Here is a 20,000-nt window from a genome sequence, read left to right as displayed (position 1 = left end):
ACGCACGCACGCACGCACACACACAGACACACACACACACACACACACACACACACACACACACAGACACATAGATGATAGATGATGTTAAATCAATACTTCCAACTCTTCTTGGCTCACCTGACAAACCTCCCACATCCATCTTCTTCAGGTTTTTAGCCTCCAGAACCACCACTGTCAGCTTCCCTGCTGTAGGCACATACCTCAAGGATAAACAGATATCACCTAGTCTCTCAGTCTGGGGAAAAAACACAGTTGTTGTTACAGTTAGCTCTTGGGTTTTCAAATAGGCCTTCTTTTATAAAATAAAAAGATGTGAAGCCATATTGCCATTATTGACTATTGCATGTTCTACATTACAAGAAAGGACTCCCCTTGATCACCACCCTCCCCTCAGATAGGCAAGGATACAATGCAGATAGTTTCCGCTTTTACTGTATATAATTAATTGTGAACCCCTTTGGACAAGGTCTGCATCACAGACCCCCAGGAGACAAGAAAGACATGACAAAACAAAACAAAAACATGACACAAACACAAGACTTTATATATTATTATTTTGTTTCTTCTACTCCAAAAAGTCAGTACATGCATGGAAAATTAGGTCATGATATCGGCGAACATGTTTTCAATGGGAATTTAAAGTTCTCAAAGGAACTGATCAACTTGAGGCTGGAGGGAAGTCATTCCACCGAACTGCTGCCGAGTATAGGAAAGATGTTTTTCACATAATGATGTATACCAAGATGTACAGGCATAGTCAAAGTCACCCAAAGAGCCCCAGCCAGGATTTGTACGGTATTTTGTATCGAAAAGGCTGGATATTCTGGCTAGAAAGTTTGTTCTTTGACTTACCTTTGAAACCCCTTTTTGTGCCATACTTTATCCTGACGGCTTGTTATCCAAAATACACCCCAGGTAAGTAATGGATTCCTTGGCTCGGTATAACTTCAAAGTCACTTGTACTGCTTTAAACCCAAGAGACTTCTTCAGTTTCGGATTAGACCCAAAAAGAATGGACTCAGTTTTGCCGAGATGGAGTGACAGTTTGTTGTCTGATAGCCAGACACAGATACAAGAATATACTTGTATCTGTGTATCTGTGCCTACAACTTTGTGATGCTTTGCAGGATCACAAATCAAACTATATTATAGGGGAAAAATCCCAATGTATTTGTAGGATGTATTTGCTATGTTGTTACAACTTCTCCCTTCTTTTCCGATGCCTCACTCTTATCTATCTCCGTCTTACCTCCTCCTTCTCTGCTTTCTGCAGATCTCTCCACTGGTCCACTGACTGGCTGAAGTCCATGCTGCTCATGGGAATCTTTATGTCACCAATGGCATCGTGTTTGGAGAAACGATCAAAGTCGTATACGGTCATCACCAGAGTTTTACCACCCAGCTCGGTGTATGGTACCTGTAAGTACACACACACACACACACACACACACACACACACACACACACACACACACACACACACACACACACACACACACACACACACACACACACACACACACACACACACACACACACACACACACACACACACACACACACACACACACACACACACACACGCATGTGCATGTGCACACATGCACAGAGAAGATAATTGTCAGAGGCTAACATGAACTGAAAGCCAGGATAATATATGATAGTATGATACCGTAATTTAAATTTTATGTAAACCTTAAAAGTGAAGGTCTCATTGAACGTAGGCTCCAGGGTCTTCCTGTGGACTTTGGTCTCAAACTTTTTCTTCTTGTCAGGCAGCAGGTAGACTTTAACGTAAGGGTCAGAGCTGCCTCCTACGTCCATGGCTGGAAGCTCAGAGGCCTGCACGATACCTACTACCAGCTGGGGTAGACGGCCCAAGATCAGAGCCGGGGAGAGCAGGGACATTTTAGGCCAACTGAACAGAGGGAGGACGTCGGGATATGATATTGGACTGTCCAAGTGAACAGTAATGAATGCATCATGCTGGATATCAGTGTCTCACCGTGTTGTCTGTGAAATTGTAGTCTAATGTGAAATGTAACCTGCCCAGCTTCTCTTCCTCCTTGGGCGCTTTGTCCGACAGCCCTGTTTCTTTATCATCCTCATCCTCCACGGGCTATAACAACGCACGCGCGCGCACACACACACACACACACACACACACACACACACACACACACACACACACACACACACACACACACATACACACACACACACACACACACACACACACACACACACACACACACACACACACAGAGAGACACAGAGAGACACAGATATACTATTTCTAGCTATCAATTGTTACAGTATGCCTCGCAACTTGTGGACAGCAGCCTGGCTATTTTAAGTTTGGATGAGTGTGTTCAGGGTTTACTTTACATCCCCTACGCAAGGTGAAATCTTGCTAATTATTACAACTTCAAACAGACAGGGGTGGAACTAATTTGTAAAATTAAATCACCCAATGTAAAACCTGAATACCCACAGAATGCCACTGGCATTCTGCCACTGGCATTCTGTGTCATTTAATATCACACTGGCACATCATTTAATGTGCCCTATTATAAGATAAGCATCATTGGGTTGAGACGTTAATTGCTTGTTTGAAGACGGTGCACAAGAAGTGCACATTATTCCTCTACCTACAGTAGACTATACAGCATGATCGATGTGCAAACAGGGCATCAGTCCTAACACACACAGACAGTTTTATGGGTCCAGACTCCAGGGTGACAGGACCGTGAAACATTACAAGGACAATGCATCTGCGGGGAGATAAAGAATGTACCGGTATCTGTATGAATATTGTGTGTGTGTGCGTGCGACCTGTGCGTGCTTGCATGAGTGAGTGTGTGCCTGTGTGCCGTGCACATGCACGTGTGAGTGTGTCTGTGTGTGTGCGCATGTGCGTGCCTGTGTGTAACCTACCTCTGTGAAGCCTCCATCCATTTCAGTGTCAAAGCCTCCCTTGCCCTTCTCTTTTCCCTTCTTCTTGTCCTTGTCCTTGTCCTTCTTCTTGAAACACTTCTTCCATACACATACAGTGCATGTCAGCACCAAGCACAGACTCACCATGCACAGGGCAGCCACAGCCCACGATGGCACTGCAAACACACATATGAAGTATCACATGCGCGCAGAACAGTATTAAACACAAATGCACTTTGACCAAAGACAATATAAACCCAATATGTGCCAATGATGGGTCAACCCTGCGCATCCTTGGCTGTTACTGGTCGAGAGCTGAACATAGCTCTCCTCACTGCCCGGTTATTGACTCACTGCCGCTGAGTTCTCGCAGCTCAGTCATGAACTTGTTGACATTTTGCCCGCCGTGGTGTTCCCGGCCGGGCTCTGGCGTCGACGTGGCATTGGGCATTTGGGTGGGGGAAGTTGGGGCGCTTGGCACAACCGGGGCAGCTCGGCGACTCCCTGTCATGGTGCAGCGGGGTCGTCAGTGTATCCACGGTGTCTACTTGAAAGAAAGAGAGAAAAAGAGTGACAGAAGAGAGCCAAAACACAATTAATTCAGTGGATAGGGCTATCACTGGACCTCCTGCTGAAATTCACAGTAAAGGTTGTGGCAACACGTGCACACACTCATTAATTTTTTTTAAAATAAATAAAAATGCATTTATATAGCGCCTTTATCAAAGGCATGCACATAGATTGTGCATTACAAGAGTCTCACACACGCACATAGATAAATAAATTATACTGACCAGTGTACGTGATGCATTTGTATGGTTATGGACATTGTATGACTGTCAGTCAGTGTCAGATGGGCTCTCCTGTTTCTGCTGGCCTGGCACTAACTCTTGAACACAGGATATACAACCCTACTGCCTTTGCCAAACTTGCTGACAGAGAGGCGAGGGGAGGATGAGTAGGGCTGGTGAACATCAGGAGTGGGGGGGGGGGGGTGGTGGCCAACACATTACCACGCGTGAACTACGTTTTCCATGTTCCCTTCCAAGGCATGTAACCCGTCGGCCATGAGGTTACAACAATAATGTGCCAAGGTCACATTTGACTAGCACACCAACCTGCTCGGAAGAGTCTAAACGTATCAATCAACACCAGCTGAAGTCAGTGCTTCAGCAGTTGCGACTTGCAAGAATGTTTTGATATGTTGTTTATGTATTCCGAACACGTCCCAGGTGTTTACGTTTGTATCTGACTCAGCAGATGCACCACAGACCCAAAGATACATTGACCTTCTACAGTAGGCTTTGCTGGAACTCCAAAGGCACAAAATAAGTCCTCCGAAGTACCTAATTACTGCAGCTACTGGGTGATATTGAGGGTATATGAAAAAGGTACAAAGACATGCACATCCAATCCCAACGTGGGCAGGTGCTGAGCGATGAGTAGTGGTATGCACAGATGAAGAAAAGAAGGAAGAGCATTGCGCTCGAAACGTCACAGTAAATTTTTTGTGCAAATAAAGGCACTTCACGAGCATCGGAGCCCACAGTGTGCAAGTATTTTCTTTTCTTCATCTGTGCATGATATTGAGGGTATTTCATTAGAAGCAATCAAATCTTACTTTACTATTAACTCTCTGATATAGAGAGATATAATAAATTAATACAAATATTATTTTGTATTGCAAAAATACAAGCATCATTTACATTTACTTGATTGGATGGAATGACTTTTTTCAAATTAGTAAATTATTTCTTTGTATTATTTTGGGGGAATTTATTTTTCTTCTTTTAAAGTGCCAATCAAATGAATACATAAAGATAAACATTTGACATACCTTCCTTTGTCATGGGCCTATTGCTTAAATAAGTGCAACAATGAACGACATTCACATCAAACAATCGTTAACAAAGCTGAAACTCTCATCCTAACAGTGACTGATCGACATTCAATGACACAAGGTCACAGCAAAATACGGGAGTCATGCCAATCATGTTGGAGCATTTTACTCCTCTTCATATGCTTTATCATCAGCTGAGAGACAGTGACCCCGCAGATCAGCCGTGACTTCTGATGGATACCCAGGTGTCTGCATGCAATTCATAGTCACCGATCATAGATCAGGGAGAGAGGTGCATGGAGGATACTTCACACAGAGGGAGAGATGTATGAAGAAGAACTTCACAAAGAGGGAGAGACATACCTAAACTATAGAATGAGTGAGTGTAGAGACGTACCTGTATCCAGTCCCGGTCCTAAAACGCTGCCGCTGAGGCTCACAGGTACTCCCTTCGGCCGCCTTGGAGAGAAATTAGAGGGGAGGAGTAGGAGGAGAGAAGATGACAGTCAGGAGCAGAGAGGGTAGGAGAGGCGGAGGATGAGGGTGAGATTAGGGAGGAGGAGTGGCAGTGCGTTGTCCTTTTTGTTTTTACCTCCCACCATGCTCAGATATGAAGAAGAGATGCACAGGTGAGAAAGAGAGAGGGTTGCGTTAGATGCCAAGGAAGACGAGGTCAGAATGGGTGGTGTGGGTGTGTGGGTGTGTGCGTGTGTGCGTGTGTGCGTGTGTGCGTGTGTGTGTGTGTGTGTGTGTGTGTGTAATGTATGTCTCCTCTGTATGTGTGAACAAATGTTATTTTCTGCAGATGCAGACTCAGCTCTCCAGGGCTTAGATGTCCGCCTGTTCGATGCCCCACCTCTGGTGACCTCCAATCCATCTCCCCATAGGTCACCCTCACCAGACCTGTGATGAATATTCATTAGTGTAGTGACATGGCTTTTTAAAGGCTCGTTAGCATACTGAGACTTCAGCAGGACAGGGTATTTACAGTTGCACTGTGTGTGTGCGTATGTGTATGTGTATGTGTGTGCGTGTGCGTGTGCGTGTGCGTGTGCGTGTGTGTGTGTGTGTGTGTGTGTGTGTGTGTGTGTGTGCACGTGTGTATATGGCTACTGCAGCAGTCTTGTCTCAGATTGTCTATGATGTTGCCTGAATTAGAACGTTAGGATATGGCTTCTGCAGCAACACAGAGATCATGTTCCGACCGGCCGGCCCCGCCCAGTTCACCTTGAGATACCACAGATGAACAGATACTGTACGGAGAGACAGAGACAGAGAGAGAGAGAGACAGAGATAGAGAGAGAGAGAGAGAGAGAGAGAGAGAGAGAGAGAGAGAGAGAGAGGAGGGAGACAGACAGAGACAGAAAGACAGAGAGACTCATTATAGCATATTGTGAACACATACACACACAGTACTTAACATTCATGAAGCCTAAGGTTCTGCATTATGAAGTTGTATAGGGGAATTATATAATTATATATAATTTCTATATATTTTTTGGCATTTTGCATAGCAGGAAATACTTGATCATAGTGCATTATAAAGGTCTACTACTCTACTCTATGAGTAAGATATAGCCTAATTTTATGAACCACCATACTGTACCACTACCACCTACTGTTTAATATTTTTTCCGTAGGAATATCCAGTCTATAAGGATGTATTATTTCTTCGATGTCCAATATTGAGTCCTGTAAAGAAAGACATTAAGTTCCAAATTAAATGGAATACTATTTTGTTCTCACTGCAATAAAATGCAACCTTCGATCCCCTCGTGAGGGATAGAAGAGATAGGAGGTTTCCATCACATGAATTACCATAATTGATGTGATCTCTCTGGCTTCCAGATTAGCATTGCTGTAAGTGTAACTGATAGCAAAGTAGATGGACCTGCTGAGAAACCAAATCGACATGTTATGAATAATTGTGTAAACTACAAATGACTTTGTGCACTAGTAGTGTTCAGTGATATTGATATAACATAAGTAGAATGCCTACCACTTACTTAATTGCCAAAGCCTGTCCAACGTGGTAGTTAATCAGCTAGTTAATCAGAAGTGCCTCTCAAATTATTTTATAGTACTCAAATTCACACAAATGTGTGTGCACAGTGACAGTGAAAATAATTCATATAAAAGACACTAATGAAATAAACTTGTCACCAAGCCATGTGTGACGTGCAGTCTCAACAATTTGTCCTTCCTTGGTTCGCTAGTTCTGACCGACATCCATGTCTGTCTGTCTGTCTGTTCTCTTCTCCTGCTCTTGTGAAACGAGATTGGCTCTTATTCGCCACACAATACTGAAATGGTTGTCTAACATTTTTGAGAAAACCGTCCCCAAATACATTTGACCTTATATGGATGCTCATCTTCTGTCTTTTCTGCATCCACTCTACTTCCTCCTTACTCTTTATTTCTGTACCAATTAAAGACACCAGGAGCAACCCCCCCTCCAAGTGGTTGTGAGCTAAACATTGCTTGAAAGTTAAAACTCCAGAGGAGTGGAACAGTATATCTCTGGGGTCTGTGCTTGTCTCATGCTTTCCTGAAATTATGCTTGTTTCACTTCACAAAGCTTATTTAGGCCTATGAACTATCTATGGGTCTGCACATGTACAGAATGCACATGTCCACTTTTACAGTATAAACATTGCCCCTTCAAACTGTTCATAACCTTGACTTTTTATATATTTTCCTCCAAAGTAGGCTTCAGACTTCAAAGGGGGCAAAATGTTGCCCCTGCGTAATTTGTAGCTTGTTCATCAGATAGTGAGTTGGTGGTCCTTATTGATCCCACGAGTTAAGCTTCAAGTGTAAAAACTAAAAATAAGCAATAGCTGTGTTAAAAGGACAAGGACAGTGCCTCAGTTTCACCGATTTATTTTGGCCAAACAAAAATCGGTTAAACTGACTGCAGGCATGCACTGCATCTTCATGTCCTTGTCCTTCCCAATTTAAAGTTGGTGGGTGCTTAATTTGGTGTGTGGGTATTCGCATGAGTAACAGTAAAAGCCTTGACTAAAGACATTATTAGTCAACTAGCCTAATAATAATAGGAATTTGTTGACTAATCAATTACTTGACTCAATTCAACAAATCTGTAAAATTGTGTTTGCTGCATACAATCATTCAAAGAACAGCATTTCAGGTAGGTTGGTGTGAGGTTGAGAACTGAACATTCTAATGCTTTGATTTTGAGAATGAATAGGGTTAAATATACAGAGATGTGACATGAAAAAGAATGATATCAACTAACAAAAGTAGGCGGCAGGCCTATATTGGTAGCCTATTCTAAATGAGACCAAACGGATCCTGATGTCTTGAAATCGTTCATCTTTAGGTTGTTGTAGCTACTTGCCCAGCTTTACTTTAATACCCTATAGGCCTACCAACATTTTTACTTTACTCTGTAATTTACCGTGGCTTTGTACATTTCTGCTTTGGCGATCATTCCCCATCCCACACACTAGATGGCAACGTTCGACAGGGTGACATTATTCCTCTCATCCGTTTCACACAGAAGAAGTTTCGTTTCTAGGATACAGAGGAAAGCAAAGCAAATGTCCCTGCCCAGCATGGATGTATGATCTATAGTCACTTCTAACTTTCTATTAACACATTAAAATGTTTTGACCGGTGAAAGCAAGTGCCATCTTCAATCGGATTTTTTGGTTGCTGGAAAACAAAACGGATCCATGATCCTTTGTGTCAAAAAAACGACTTGGTCTAAGTACAGTTTGCTTACTGTAGTTGGTGCTAACGTTCTTAGCCTTGGATCAGGGCGACGGCTATCACTTCTTACAACCAACAGATGGTTGTCAGTGTCAATCTTCGCAAGACAGAAACACGTGGTGGAAAAGGTAGGTGGTTCTAACCGTTACTAATAATCTAGTAGAGTACAAGGCTGGTACAAGTACAAGTACCCTTTTAAGGGGCTACTATAGGCTATTGATTGATTGATTGATTGAAAATGTTATTAACAGTTTTCAGAATGGGTACAGTTCAAAGAAACAGGTCAATACAAAATCTGATTGTTCAATGTTTACATAAGGGTCCTCCATTTTCAATTCATCAAAACATTTAAAGACAACATTACATATACAAATATACACTTCTATGCAAAGAAAATCGTGGCAATGTAGCCACCACTACCTTTTAGAAGCATGTCAGCCACGGTTATGCCAATAGTTCACCATGTGCTTTTGATGCTGATGTTACCCTGTTACCTGAGTACATTCACCCGCTGTCTGAGGCATCACTCCTCCTTACACTGGGGGTATGATAGCATACTTTTCTAATGTTATGTGAGCGATTTGTGAAGTAGCCTTTGCCATAATAGCTTATACAAAGTGTGATTCCTGTATCAAATAAAATGTCTATGCCCTGTCTGAACATTTTTCCCTTCTGTCTTCCCTTGTGGGGGAATGAGTCTTAACTCTTTCTGTCCCACCCACCAGGGTACGAGAATGCAGCAGGTGGAGCATGTTCACCTGAAACATGTCCTGGAGACGGTGTCTGTGCTTGAGGCGGTGGTTCGCCGCAGCTTCGGTCCTGACGGCGGTCAGGTGCTCTTCACCCGCAGCACGGGAGAGGTGATGCTCAGTCGCAGTGGGACACGCATCCTCACAGCACTGCAGCTGGAGCACCCAATGGCCAGGTACAGTAATATCCAATTCCTGTCCAGTCCCCTGGATCTCTTTTTTTATTCACAGTTTGTAGAATGAGTACAGTTCAAACGAAAGTACAGGTCAATACAAAAACTGCTACGAGGATATAACCAGAAAAAGGACTTACATGGGTCCTCCATTTTCAATTCATCAGAACATTTAAAGACGTACAAATATGCACTTCTATGAAAAAAAAAAAGTTAAGAAAGTAAAAAAAGGGAAAAACATGTACAGTATGGAAAAATAGGGGGGGGGGGGGGCAGTTTTTAATTGTCTCTTCAATTTCAATATTATTTCACTGGTTTTATTATGATCAATGTCCAACAAAGGGGTAGGTAGAGTTGATCAGTTTTAACAAAAAGTGTGTGCGTGTGCGTGTTATAGGATGGTGGTGGAGTGTGTGTGGAAGCACAGTGCTGTCACAGGGGATGGATCCAAGACTTTTATCCTGTTGCTGGCTTCATTGTTGCGGGAGATTCAAACAGCAGCTTGCAAGGAGCCTAATGCATCTCGCACCTATACCTCCAGAACAGCAGCGGAAGCTGCCACTGCTAGGCGCTTGGCTGAGAGACTGCTGTCCTTTACATTAGAGGAACTGGGGGGCTTAATCACTGAGGGAGTGGTCCCCTATGGAGTTACTATTTCGTGGGACGTTGGAACTGTAGACACGCATATTTCAGCTCAGACTGCGAAAGACACAAGCACCGTGCGCAGGCTGTTGTCAGCATTCTTTTACACTCGGCTTGGGCGAGCGCACCGTGACTTCATCAGCCGCCTCACCTGTGAACTGCTCTCCTACTGGTGCTGTCATAATAACGACGCGCTTCTCTCGTCGCTCCGTTTCATAGATGACAGGTTCCCCGCGTTGCATACATCCGTATCAGGCTTCCCCATTAGTTGTTCACGCTTGATTGAAGGCCTGGTTATTCACAGGGACTTCTCCACACCTTATCCACAGAGTGACGTCCGGCCAGTCATGGCCGTCGTGGTCGGTGGGCCTCTGCAGCCATGCGAGCTAGCTGGAGGAGCCGTGCTGGAACTGGGAAGAGGCGTTGGAGAAATGAAGATGGAGACTAGAGAAAAGAGAAGCAGTGTTTTAACGTACAGCGTTTGGACAGAGAGGACACTGGAGTGCGTCATTACAACGCTGCAACACTTGGGTGTTACTCTGGTCCTTTCTGCGGTGTCTCAGTCTGAGGCGTTTGTCGCTTTAGCTCGGCGGGTCGGCATGTGCGTGGTGGAGTGCGTTGGCGAGGACGAGCTTTCTCTCTTCTGTTACTTAAGTGGGGCCGAGACCGTTTCAGACCACCGGGTGATTGGACAGGAGCACGTCGCTACACTCGCCTTTTGCCAACCTATACTGCTGGGAGCTCACAGGTTTGAAAACGCACATAAACACACACACACACACTGGTCACATGGTCTTTAATGATTGAATATCTTGTCTGAATTTACATGAGAACAATTACACTGCCATCTCCTGGAATCTGACTAGCCACTCAGGGTGCCACCCACTTCTGCCCAGTCAGAGGGCGTTATTATATTTAATTTATCTGATTAATTAATTAATCTGATTAATTAATTAATCAGATAAAGATTAATTGATTTTTACACATGAATCAAATACACTGTAATGTTAGTAATTAAAGTGAATGTTAAATGTTAATGTTATGTTCATGCCACCCCTTCAGTGCCCTACTTGAGCCACTGAACAGTTATTCTAAAGTCCTTATTTGTCCCTAACAGGTACGTTCACGTGGGCTTCCCTGAGTCTGAGGGAGGGGTCAAGGCCAAACTCCACAGTCTCGTGATCTGTGGTCCAGGGGAAGGCCAGACAGACCAGTGTACGTGTGCAGTTCGAGATGCCTTCCGCATGCTGCTCACAGCCCTGGAGCCCATGCAAGGATCTGGAATCAAAGCTGTTGAGAGCACCTCACTCACTGAGATACATTATACAGACGAAACTGCCCACAAAGTCGCTGTTGTATCTTCCTGTGGGAAGTGTGCACAGGGGCTGGGCTGTGCCGTACCCGCTGGTGGAATGTTTGAGTTTCTGCTACATGGTGCCCTCCTGCAGTACATCTCTAGATCAGATCCACACAGCCAGTCCCACACAGAGACAGGTGTCCTCCATATGTGCAGGCTACTGGGAGGTGCTCTGCTGTGTGTGCCCCGGCACATTCACCACAGCCAACGGCGCTTCCTGCTAGCTCAAACCCAGATTCTAAACTGTATACAAAGAGACTTTCACACACTTGGTGACGTGCACAAAATAAGTCCCATGCCGAGTTACAGTAAAAGTGATGGGCCCATAGAGGTGGGTGAGATGACATGTCCAGGAATCTCTGTGTTGGATTCGGACCTTGAGTCGGTCTCCTGTAAATATCAACTAATTCTGGCTGTGGTGCAGTGTGTCAGAAGTCTGCTGCGGGTGGATGCCATGCTACACACACATGCACCGTTGCACAGGAAACCGTGCAGACACTCACACACTTACCAGGAGGACTCCGAGTAAGAGGACAGAATTGCCATCACGTCTGGCCAGGAATACCATATAAACAGTATTAAGCATTGATTTATGTATAATTATCACAGTCCTTGGGATTGATTTTAACTTCAACTCAAGTGACTGTAAAAAGTTGTCCAAGCACAATTATTTTTTCTTGTTATTTTCATCCAGAGAAAAAGTAAAGAGCATATTACATGACAGATGGTTTTGGCATTTCATTGTTGTTTTGTGTAGTTAATAGGCACTTAAAGCGTACCACCCTGTCCTGAATCATGCAAGGTTTGGCAAGAACAATATCAGAGAAAAACAATGAATCACTAAGTGTTTGATGTACTGTCTAGGACAAAAAGTTAATTTGTCAAATGATGTCGTCCCCTGTTGTTATACACTACAGTATGACCCATTGTGTGCCTGTGTGAGAGCCTGTTTACATTGGCTCGTCTCCTCTTCCAGTTCACATCACAAGTTCGTTTTTTATTAACATTCCCTTCTCTTATCTCGGCTCGCCTGCCCTCTTCCTTTGGCCAGTGCACACTGTTACATGAACAGCCGTACACACAAGTTTTCACATGCAGCCACCCAAATATATGCACACACTGCTCTATAATCAGTGTTATCGCTGTTATTGGGCAGGGAGTCAGAGTGAGCAACTCCCAACTGTTGGCACTCCAATCACAGTTAACGTCCTGCTTTCAACCTCACATCACTTTCTATCGCAGGAGCCCTCAGCCAATCAGAAAACCCTTTGCTGAAACTTTTTGGAGTGAGTCAAACGTCACAAAAGATAAAGTCTGGTTCTCTCTTGACACACTCATACACATGTGATTCATACACGTGATTCATTTCAAGTGCTAACTGTAATTTTCCATAAACATTCTGGGACTGGTTTAGCATGTAGATAATGTCCTTGATTTTTGTTGATTTGGGTCCAACTCTAGATGATGATAGCAAATTACTGAGATACAAAGGAAATATTGTGGCATGTTCAGACATCACCTGGAGAGGTCAGGTTATTTTCCACTGCATGAGTATGGAACTGGAGGTTGTTTTCTGCCTCCCACTCGACCCAGCAAAATGCCAACTGGACACTAATTTTTTTTTTTTAAAGATATATATTTTTTTCTTTTGGCTTTTTCTGCCTTTATTGATTGTAAACAGTAGACTGACAGGAAATGGGGAGAGAGAGATGGGGAATGACATGCAGCAACGGTCGTCGGGATCTAGGTGCCCGAACCGCTACACTAGCCGCCCAGGCCACTAATTTTGTTTTTTAAGTCTTGAGCATGAATACTCATGACCACAACTCATAATGCAATTTAGAGGTTACAGTATTTTCAGACCAGACCATAGTTATTACATTGTGTTTTATTTGGCTTTTCTTCATTACATCTTTGTTTCTGTGCAACAGACATGTGCGTACAGTATAAATCGACCCAGTCGATTAAATAGACCGGATTATATCATTCCATTTCAACAAACAAACTGCATATACAAAGCAATCCTACGCTTAGAAATATTACACAGATCAAAAAAGAAGACATACAAAATGAGTCTTAGACTTGAAGGCGTATTCAGCATGGATAGGATAAAGTGAGGGAGGAAGAATTCAGTGTAGAAACAGATTCGACACTGAATGAACCACACAGGCCTGACATTTCATTGGCTACCAGACAATGTGGATGGATTTAATTGTTAATTCGAGACCGAGCAATAAAGGTTAATTGGCTGTATTCTGCTGAATTCTGTGGTTGCTTGTCATTTTTTTTCTACTCTGAGCCATGGTTCTCCTTGCCAGTGGGTGACCCAGAGTATTTTCAGTAGAAATGTGTTTAAGCATCAAAACATCAAAATGCGATCCATTGTTTGTATAATTAAGAGTCCACAAACACCAATTTAGATCAATGAGCACAAATTCCACATTGCAGTTACATTTCCATTTAAGTACAGATGATGCCCATGCTATAGTTGGGCCTATCAACCACATTTTGCATCTAGTCCAGGAAGGGTTATAGGCTTGAGCTTCAGTGCACAGTATACATACCTGATCTATAAATCATTAGCCTTCACATGCTAACATGGGAAGTCTGCATGATCGTATAACAATCAGGAATATCTGGAGTGCCTCGCTTTAGGTTTCCCCTCCTGAACCAGCGGTGTTACTATTGGCAGTGGACAGTCACGTAACTCTAGTAATGACATCATGCGACATTAACGGGCTCGAGAGATGTGCGACAGTGGGTCGACGACTCGACGTCCTCAGACTCCTCACTCACACCACCTCCCGAGACTTTCTGATGGCACAGCACAGGAGCATGCTGAAGATCATCCCGAACATCTGGGAGAGAGGAAGAAGGAGAGCCAAATATGTTTGCATTAAGACCTGGAATGCATCGTTACCTTAGCTTTTAACCACTTTAACCATTATTTTAAACTTAGCTATTGAAACTTTAGCTTTGTGCCGTGTTATGAGCTTGTAGATCTGCTATTTTTTTTTAAATCTTCAAAATGTGTGCAAATCTTTGAATATATATTCTTTCACAGCGAACGTTTTTTACTCATATCTTTGCTTGTGGGAGGTCATTGGAACAACATATTTTCAGATGCGGGTCGGCGGCCAATTACATATAATTTTACATATAATGTTTCTTGACATGAAATAGTTTGAGAACCACTGACAGAATCATAGGTTTTTCTCAGGAAACTGTTGGGATTTAGAAGACATTTGTAGAATCTGGTCTCAGGTCTCAATGGCTTAACTTACTAGCCTGCCCGTGTCCATCTCACAGAGCTACTATACTCATACAGGTAGAACTAAATAAGACATACCATGATCACACCAATGGTGATGCCCACCCCAGCGATGATGTGGAGCTTGGAGTCAAACACCTCATCAATGGCATCGGGACAGCTCTGCAACAGACACATGTACATTCTTACTCTCTACTTTACAGCCCACACTGAACATACGTTAACGGTACATGACACAACAGACTGCCTAAGCATTCAGTCTTTGGCTGATTCCAATAAAGGCAGTGTTGCCATAGTAACCCTGTGAGGAGTTGGGTGCAGTTTTGTCTGCAAAGCATGCAGGAACTTCTGTGACGTGAGTGTGCACGTGCATCCAAAACATACAGTACAAGACATGATTGGTCATACCTTAGTGATGAGCTCCTCAAGCACCCCCTCCCCTCTTTGGGGACAGGTGTCTTTGGCTTCATCTATGACAGTTCCAGTTGGCCCACAACAGTCGAGCTGTACACACACACACACACACACACACACACACACACACACACACACACACACACACACACACACACACACACGGATCAACGTAAACATAGAATAATGCAATTCATGTTTTAATACATAAGCAAAAATGAATTACCACACATCAGTTAATCTTTTAGGAGACTCTCCGAAAAGATGAACTGATTGAAAATGGATAAATCATTGGTCTTTCCAGTCAGCCACTAATTAGCTACTTCCTTCTTTGGAAGCTGTGGAATTTGTGCCTCCTATTTTTAATATCACCTTTCATCAGAACTAATCTAACTGGGTTTGGGTCAATGATGAGTCACACCACATTGTTCAAAAATAAGAATGACTAATGAATGTGCCACATGCCAACGTGTCTCTGTGAGTGACACAGGCATACGACGAAGTACAACTTAGGTGCATGATACTCAGACCAATATGGCTTACCCCGGTTTGGATCATCTGCAGTGTCTTCTGCAGACTCTCTTTCTCTTCTGACGAATCCTTTTTTACTTCCTCGACATAATTGTTGTACGTGTCCTCGTAGAACCTTGTTATGTCGCCCACAATCTACAGAGTTACACAAATCAGAAATAACGCCTACTATAGGACCTTTTGGCATAGATTGTAACTTTGCTCATATTTATTGTTCAAGGATCAGTAAAGGATCATGTATTCGGGCACCTTGCTTTGGTTGGAGAATCCCCAGATGCCAGCAGCAACTTCGACAGCAAATATGATGAGCAGGAAGAAGAAGAACTGGACAGAGGGGAGAGACACTCAAAATTACCTGATATTGTGTGCTTGTGTGTGTGTGCGTGCACGCATGTGCGTGCGAGTGTCCGTCTGTGTCTTCATGGATAATTGGGCCCCATAAGATGGTATGATAACGGTCGAATCCGCTGAATTGGGTATGGGTGCATTTTCCCTGCATGCCATGTCATGCTGTCCTTTAACTGCACTTGCACCTAAATACGTAGACTCCTCCTCCCAGGAGATTTAGCACAAGAGGATTAGGAAGGGAGCGGGACGGTGTGAGCTAGAGGGGAGGGGGAGGGTTGAGACAGATGCACCACGTCATAAGAATGTGTTCACACTCTTTCATTGTACTTCATACAATGAAGTAAGTGAACTTTCCAACCTCATCCTAATTAGGAAATATGCCATCTCTCATTTAGCCTGGCTCCAGCCCTGAATCGCTAGCCACACCCATTAAAAATAAATTATGAAACAAAATGAAAATTCAGATAATGAGTGTCAGGCTATCTCTCTACTACTAAATGCATGTGTCTGTGTTTGTGTCCATGACTACAATATCATAAACCGTTGATCAGTGCTAGAGTTCTTGTCCATATCTGTAAATCAATATGACATCACAGTGATATGATGTCACGGTATCAATACATGATGCCCAAGAGATCCACATGGAAGCTGTGACGTTTATTATTAGACTCTGTCTTGTTTCTGGTTACTTTCATCATATGGCACTTGAACAATGGGTTGTGTGACAAGGGGCACACCAGTGTTGGTGATGTGCTGCTGGCCTTGGAAAATAAATATAGAAGATAAAGAAATAGGCTGCACACACATAGCCACGATGCAACAATGTACTGTATTTAAACAGAGGAAAAAAACATTTTGACATGTTTTGATGTCGAAACATTGGCTTCCTCTTTTTAAATATTGTTTTGCATCATGGCTATGAGTGTGCAGACTTGTCAACGTGTCTCTGTGAGTGACACAGGCAGTGCATGATAATCAGACCAATATGGCTTACCCCGGTTTGGATCATTGTTTTGCATCATGGCTATGAGTGTGCAGACTTTTTCTTTATCTTGTGTGATAAAGTACAAATTAAGCTGTTGAATGGGGCCACTGGCAAGACATAGATGTCTGGGTCTGGGATCATATCATGTCAGGAAATGATTCTTGTGTTCTTTAAATATGGAAACATCAGCGGACAAAGGAGTAAATAATGCATTATATACCGGTGTGTGTGTGTGTGTGTGTGTGTGTGTGTGTGTGTGTGTGTATATTATTATTTTAATTATATTATTATTATTATTATTTTTTTTTAAGGACATGTACTGACCAGTCCCAGCATACATGGAGATTCCTGGATAGCTCCACAACATCCCAGGAACCCTACCACCATCATCAATGCTCCAGCCCCTATCAGGATATACACACCTACACACACGCACGCACGCACGCATGCACACGCGCACACACACACACACACGCACACACACACACACACACACACACACACACACACACACACACACACACACACACACACACACACACACACACACACACACACACACACACACACACACACACACACACACACACACACGTTAGATAATCTGCACACATCGTTTGTGCCTGAAACTTGCCTTCTCAGAGACCAATGTTGACTTTATTCAAATATGAACAAGCTGAACAGCTTACCTGTGTAAAATACATAGGGAGAGTTATCGTCTTCAAACAGGCCTTTTGTCTTTGCGTCAAATCTCAGCCACAAGCCTATAGCTAGGACAGCTGTACCTGCAAGCTAAGAAACAAGAAAGCATATTTAATACATATAATAATTCAGTACAGTGCTATTCAACACACACAGGCATTTATCCAAGTACAAAGCCTTCTAACACAATAAGAACTACTCTACTGCAGGTGACAATAAAAGTTCACACACTTTTACATGTGAAACCTACTTGTTCGTTTCTAATTAATCATTTCTCTATTTTTCTCTTTCCCCATTTTGCAACTGCGTTACTGCCCTCAGAAACACCACCTGTGTTAATCCCCTGAAGCACAAGGGAAACGTGTCTGCTGCATGGTTCAATAACCTGACCTAATTGCACTTCTCGTTTCTCTTGAAAACCCAAACATAGATAGTCTCACATTTACACTCTTGATAAGGATAAGGATACGTCTTGGCATTCAAGGACAATAACACAGAAGGCAGACGGGCAGATGGAACTACACATAGTACTACCATTATGACAGTCATAATGGTAGTACTAGTAAGACTCATAAGTCCAGGTGTGCCTTGGGATTTTGGGACAACCACATATCCCTGGGAAACAGCAGTTCCCAAGCCATGTGGCCCATAGTAGGTTAGGCCTATCTACTGTTTCTGTAGTGTGAAGAGCTTGAAGTACGAGTAGGCCTACTACACCCCCTGGACATATCATTATAAGTGAACATTATATACTGTAATAACTGTATATTACACTGCATAGACAAACAGCAGATACAAAATGTCTTGTATGTGTAACAATTCAATTCTAAACATAAGATAAGATGCAGAAAGAATGAAACACAGGAGTAGTACAGGAAGAACCAAAAATAAATAAATAAAGTAAAATAAAATGCTGGCTCTAGATACAGCACTGCATGGATCTCTGAATGACTGAATCAGTGAAAATATACAGTAGGCCTACAGTCTATCAAGAAATACAAATGTACAGTGAATATGTTAATACAATGTATCGCTATAAAATATTCAAAAACAATTATATGTATTATATAAGAGGGATAACACGTCTCATAGAGGCTGTTTGGCATGGATATGAATGCAGGTGTGCGTTGAGATTTTGACTTGCCCTGCCCCTTTGGTGTGCCTTGGGCACAGAAAGTATTTTTCTCTGAACTTCCCCAACTCCTAACTGTCATAACAGAGCTCAATTTAACGGTTCAACGTACACTGTGGTTGGAGAATCATGATGTAATCGTGGCAACCATGTCGTTTTTGATCTATTAGATAAGGATGGGCCTCGAAATATCAAGGGACAGTTTTGACACACCACGTCAAATACATTATTTATTTCTTTGATACCACTTCTCTCTGCAGATAGTCTGGCTTTTTATCAAAAGCCAGACTTATTATTCTGTGCATTTATTTGATTATCAGCCTATAAAACTAAGGGGTGATTGTTTCTCTCCAGAAAGGACATGGTAGTCACATACCCAAAAGATATTCCCACTTCTGAATAATGCATGTTAATCTATGGCTGTATCTGTGGTGGTGTGTGTTGGTTATGTAGTTCAGTGGTTTTCAACCTTTTTTACATCAAGGCCCATTATTTATTCTGCATTCGAGCCACGGACCACGTTGATCAAAATGACAATTCTTCTACTTTCTCTAAATGTGTAGACTTCTTGTAAATTAGGTAATGCACATGTTTAACTCTTGAGAGCGTAAAATGAAACCAAAATTTGGTTTCATTTTACCCTCTCAAGAGTTAAAGATCTAGAAGAGTCCATTTGGTTAGCAACTCTCCATCATTTAGCTGGGGACCACCTGGAAGCTCCTCAAGGACCACTGGTGGTCCCCAGACCACTGGTTGCAAACTACTGATGTAGTTGATGCATGTGGGTATGATCGCTTCTTTCCGTGCATGTGAGTGTGTGATAGTGATGATGATGACGTAACAGGCAGACAACACCAGAGAGCGAGACTGGCCTCACAGTCAGATAAAACAGCACGCTGTGACTGAGAGGGAAAAGAGAAAGAGATCTTCCTCCTATTTACACCCACACGTCCTTAAAATGGATCTTAATACTATTGTATTCATAATAATACACATACTTTATATGTACATTATGTACATAGTGGGGGTCAATCTTAGACAAAGACATATTTGAATTGTCTGTTCATTTTTATAAACTACACACACACACAAGCAAGCACACACGTGCGCACACAAGTACAGCAACACAAACGCACACACACACACGGTCAGCAAAGAGTCATGCAGGTCAATCAATTTTT

The 20,000-nt window shown here is 42.9% G+C and overlaps 3 protein-coding genes across 5 annotated transcripts in view; 1 reads left to right on the top strand and 2 right to left on the bottom strand.

Annotated features, from left to right (window-relative positions):
* The window catches only part of syt1b (synaptotagmin Ib), a 6,581-nt gene extending 3,078 nt beyond the window's left edge, over positions 1 to 3,503 (bottom strand). Inside the window, exons 1-6 of the mRNA XM_079501736.1 lie at positions 3,295 to 3,503; positions 2,941 to 3,116; positions 2,009 to 2,122; positions 1,699 to 1,866; positions 1,253 to 1,420; positions 121 to 238 (exon numbers count right to left, since the gene is read on the bottom strand). Coding sequence (XP_079357862.1) covers positions 121 to 238; positions 1,253 to 1,420; positions 1,699 to 1,866; positions 2,009 to 2,122; positions 2,941 to 3,116; positions 3,295 to 3,451 — 901 coding nt within the window. The 5' untranslated portion in view covers positions 3,452 to 3,503. The remainder of the gene's footprint in view (positions 1 to 120; positions 239 to 1,252; positions 1,421 to 1,698; positions 1,867 to 2,008; positions 2,123 to 2,940; positions 3,117 to 3,294) is intronic.
* A 4,752-nt stretch (positions 3,504 to 8,255) lies between these two features.
* Positions 8,256 to 12,157, top strand: bbs10 (Bardet-Biedl syndrome 10). Of its 2 annotated transcripts, none has more exons than XM_079501734.1 (4): positions 8,256 to 8,643; positions 9,241 to 9,440; positions 9,835 to 10,827; positions 11,197 to 12,157. In XM_079501734.1, the coding sequence occupies exons 1-4, from the start codon at positions 8,479 to 8,481 to the stop codon at positions 11,963 to 11,965; spliced, it is 2,127 nt and encodes a 708-aa protein (XP_079357860.1). In that variant the 5' UTR covers positions 8,256 to 8,478; the 3' UTR covers positions 11,966 to 12,157. The 2 variants fall into 2 exon arrangements, with proteins under 2 accessions (XP_079357860.1, XP_079357861.1); XM_079501735.1 differs by having other exon boundaries at positions 8,571 to 8,650; positions 9,249 to 9,440.
* Positions 12,158 to 13,308: 1,151 nt separating this feature from the next.
* The window catches only part of cd9a (CD9 molecule a), a 9,973-nt gene continuing 3,281 nt past the window's right edge, over positions 13,309 to 20,000 (bottom strand). For both annotated transcript variants that reach the window (XM_079501743.1, XM_079501744.1), the window contains exons 2-8: positions 17,675 to 17,777; positions 17,310 to 17,407; positions 15,902 to 15,976; positions 15,665 to 15,787; positions 15,116 to 15,211; positions 14,786 to 14,869; positions 13,309 to 14,294 (exon numbers count right to left, since the gene is read on the bottom strand). In XM_079501743.1, the coding sequence (XP_079357869.1) occupies positions 14,229 to 14,294; positions 14,786 to 14,869; positions 15,116 to 15,211; positions 15,665 to 15,787; positions 15,902 to 15,976; positions 17,310 to 17,407; positions 17,675 to 17,777 (645 nt within the window). In that variant the 3' untranslated portion in view covers positions 13,309 to 14,228. The remainder of the gene's footprint in view (positions 14,295 to 14,785; positions 14,870 to 15,115; positions 15,212 to 15,664; positions 15,788 to 15,901; positions 15,977 to 17,309; positions 17,408 to 17,674; positions 17,778 to 20,000) is intronic.

Source organism: Electrona antarctica (assembly GCF_951216825.1).
Source record: "Electrona antarctica genome assembly, chromosome: 5".
Classification (NCBI taxonomy): Eukaryota; Metazoa; Chordata; class Actinopteri; order Myctophiformes; family Myctophidae; genus Electrona; species Electrona antarctica.
The sequence above is the reverse complement of the archived record's forward strand: the minus strand, read 5'-3'. Positions and strand labels throughout refer to the sequence as shown.

Bases quoted from the DNA above. Each gene is read 5' to 3' on its own strand.
- bbs10 (XM_079501734.1), top strand. From the start codon at position 8,479: ATGATCCTTTGTGTCAAAAAAACGACTTGGTCTAAGTACAGTTTGCTT. The intron at 8,644-9,240 runs GTAGGTGGTTCT...CCCACCCACCAG, and splicing joins AGAAACACGTGGTGGAAAAG to GGTACGAGAATGCAGCAGGT. The intron at 10,828-11,196 runs GTTTGAAAACGC...TGTCCCTAACAG, and splicing joins ATACTGCTGGGAGCTCACAG to GTACGTTCACGTGGGCTTCC.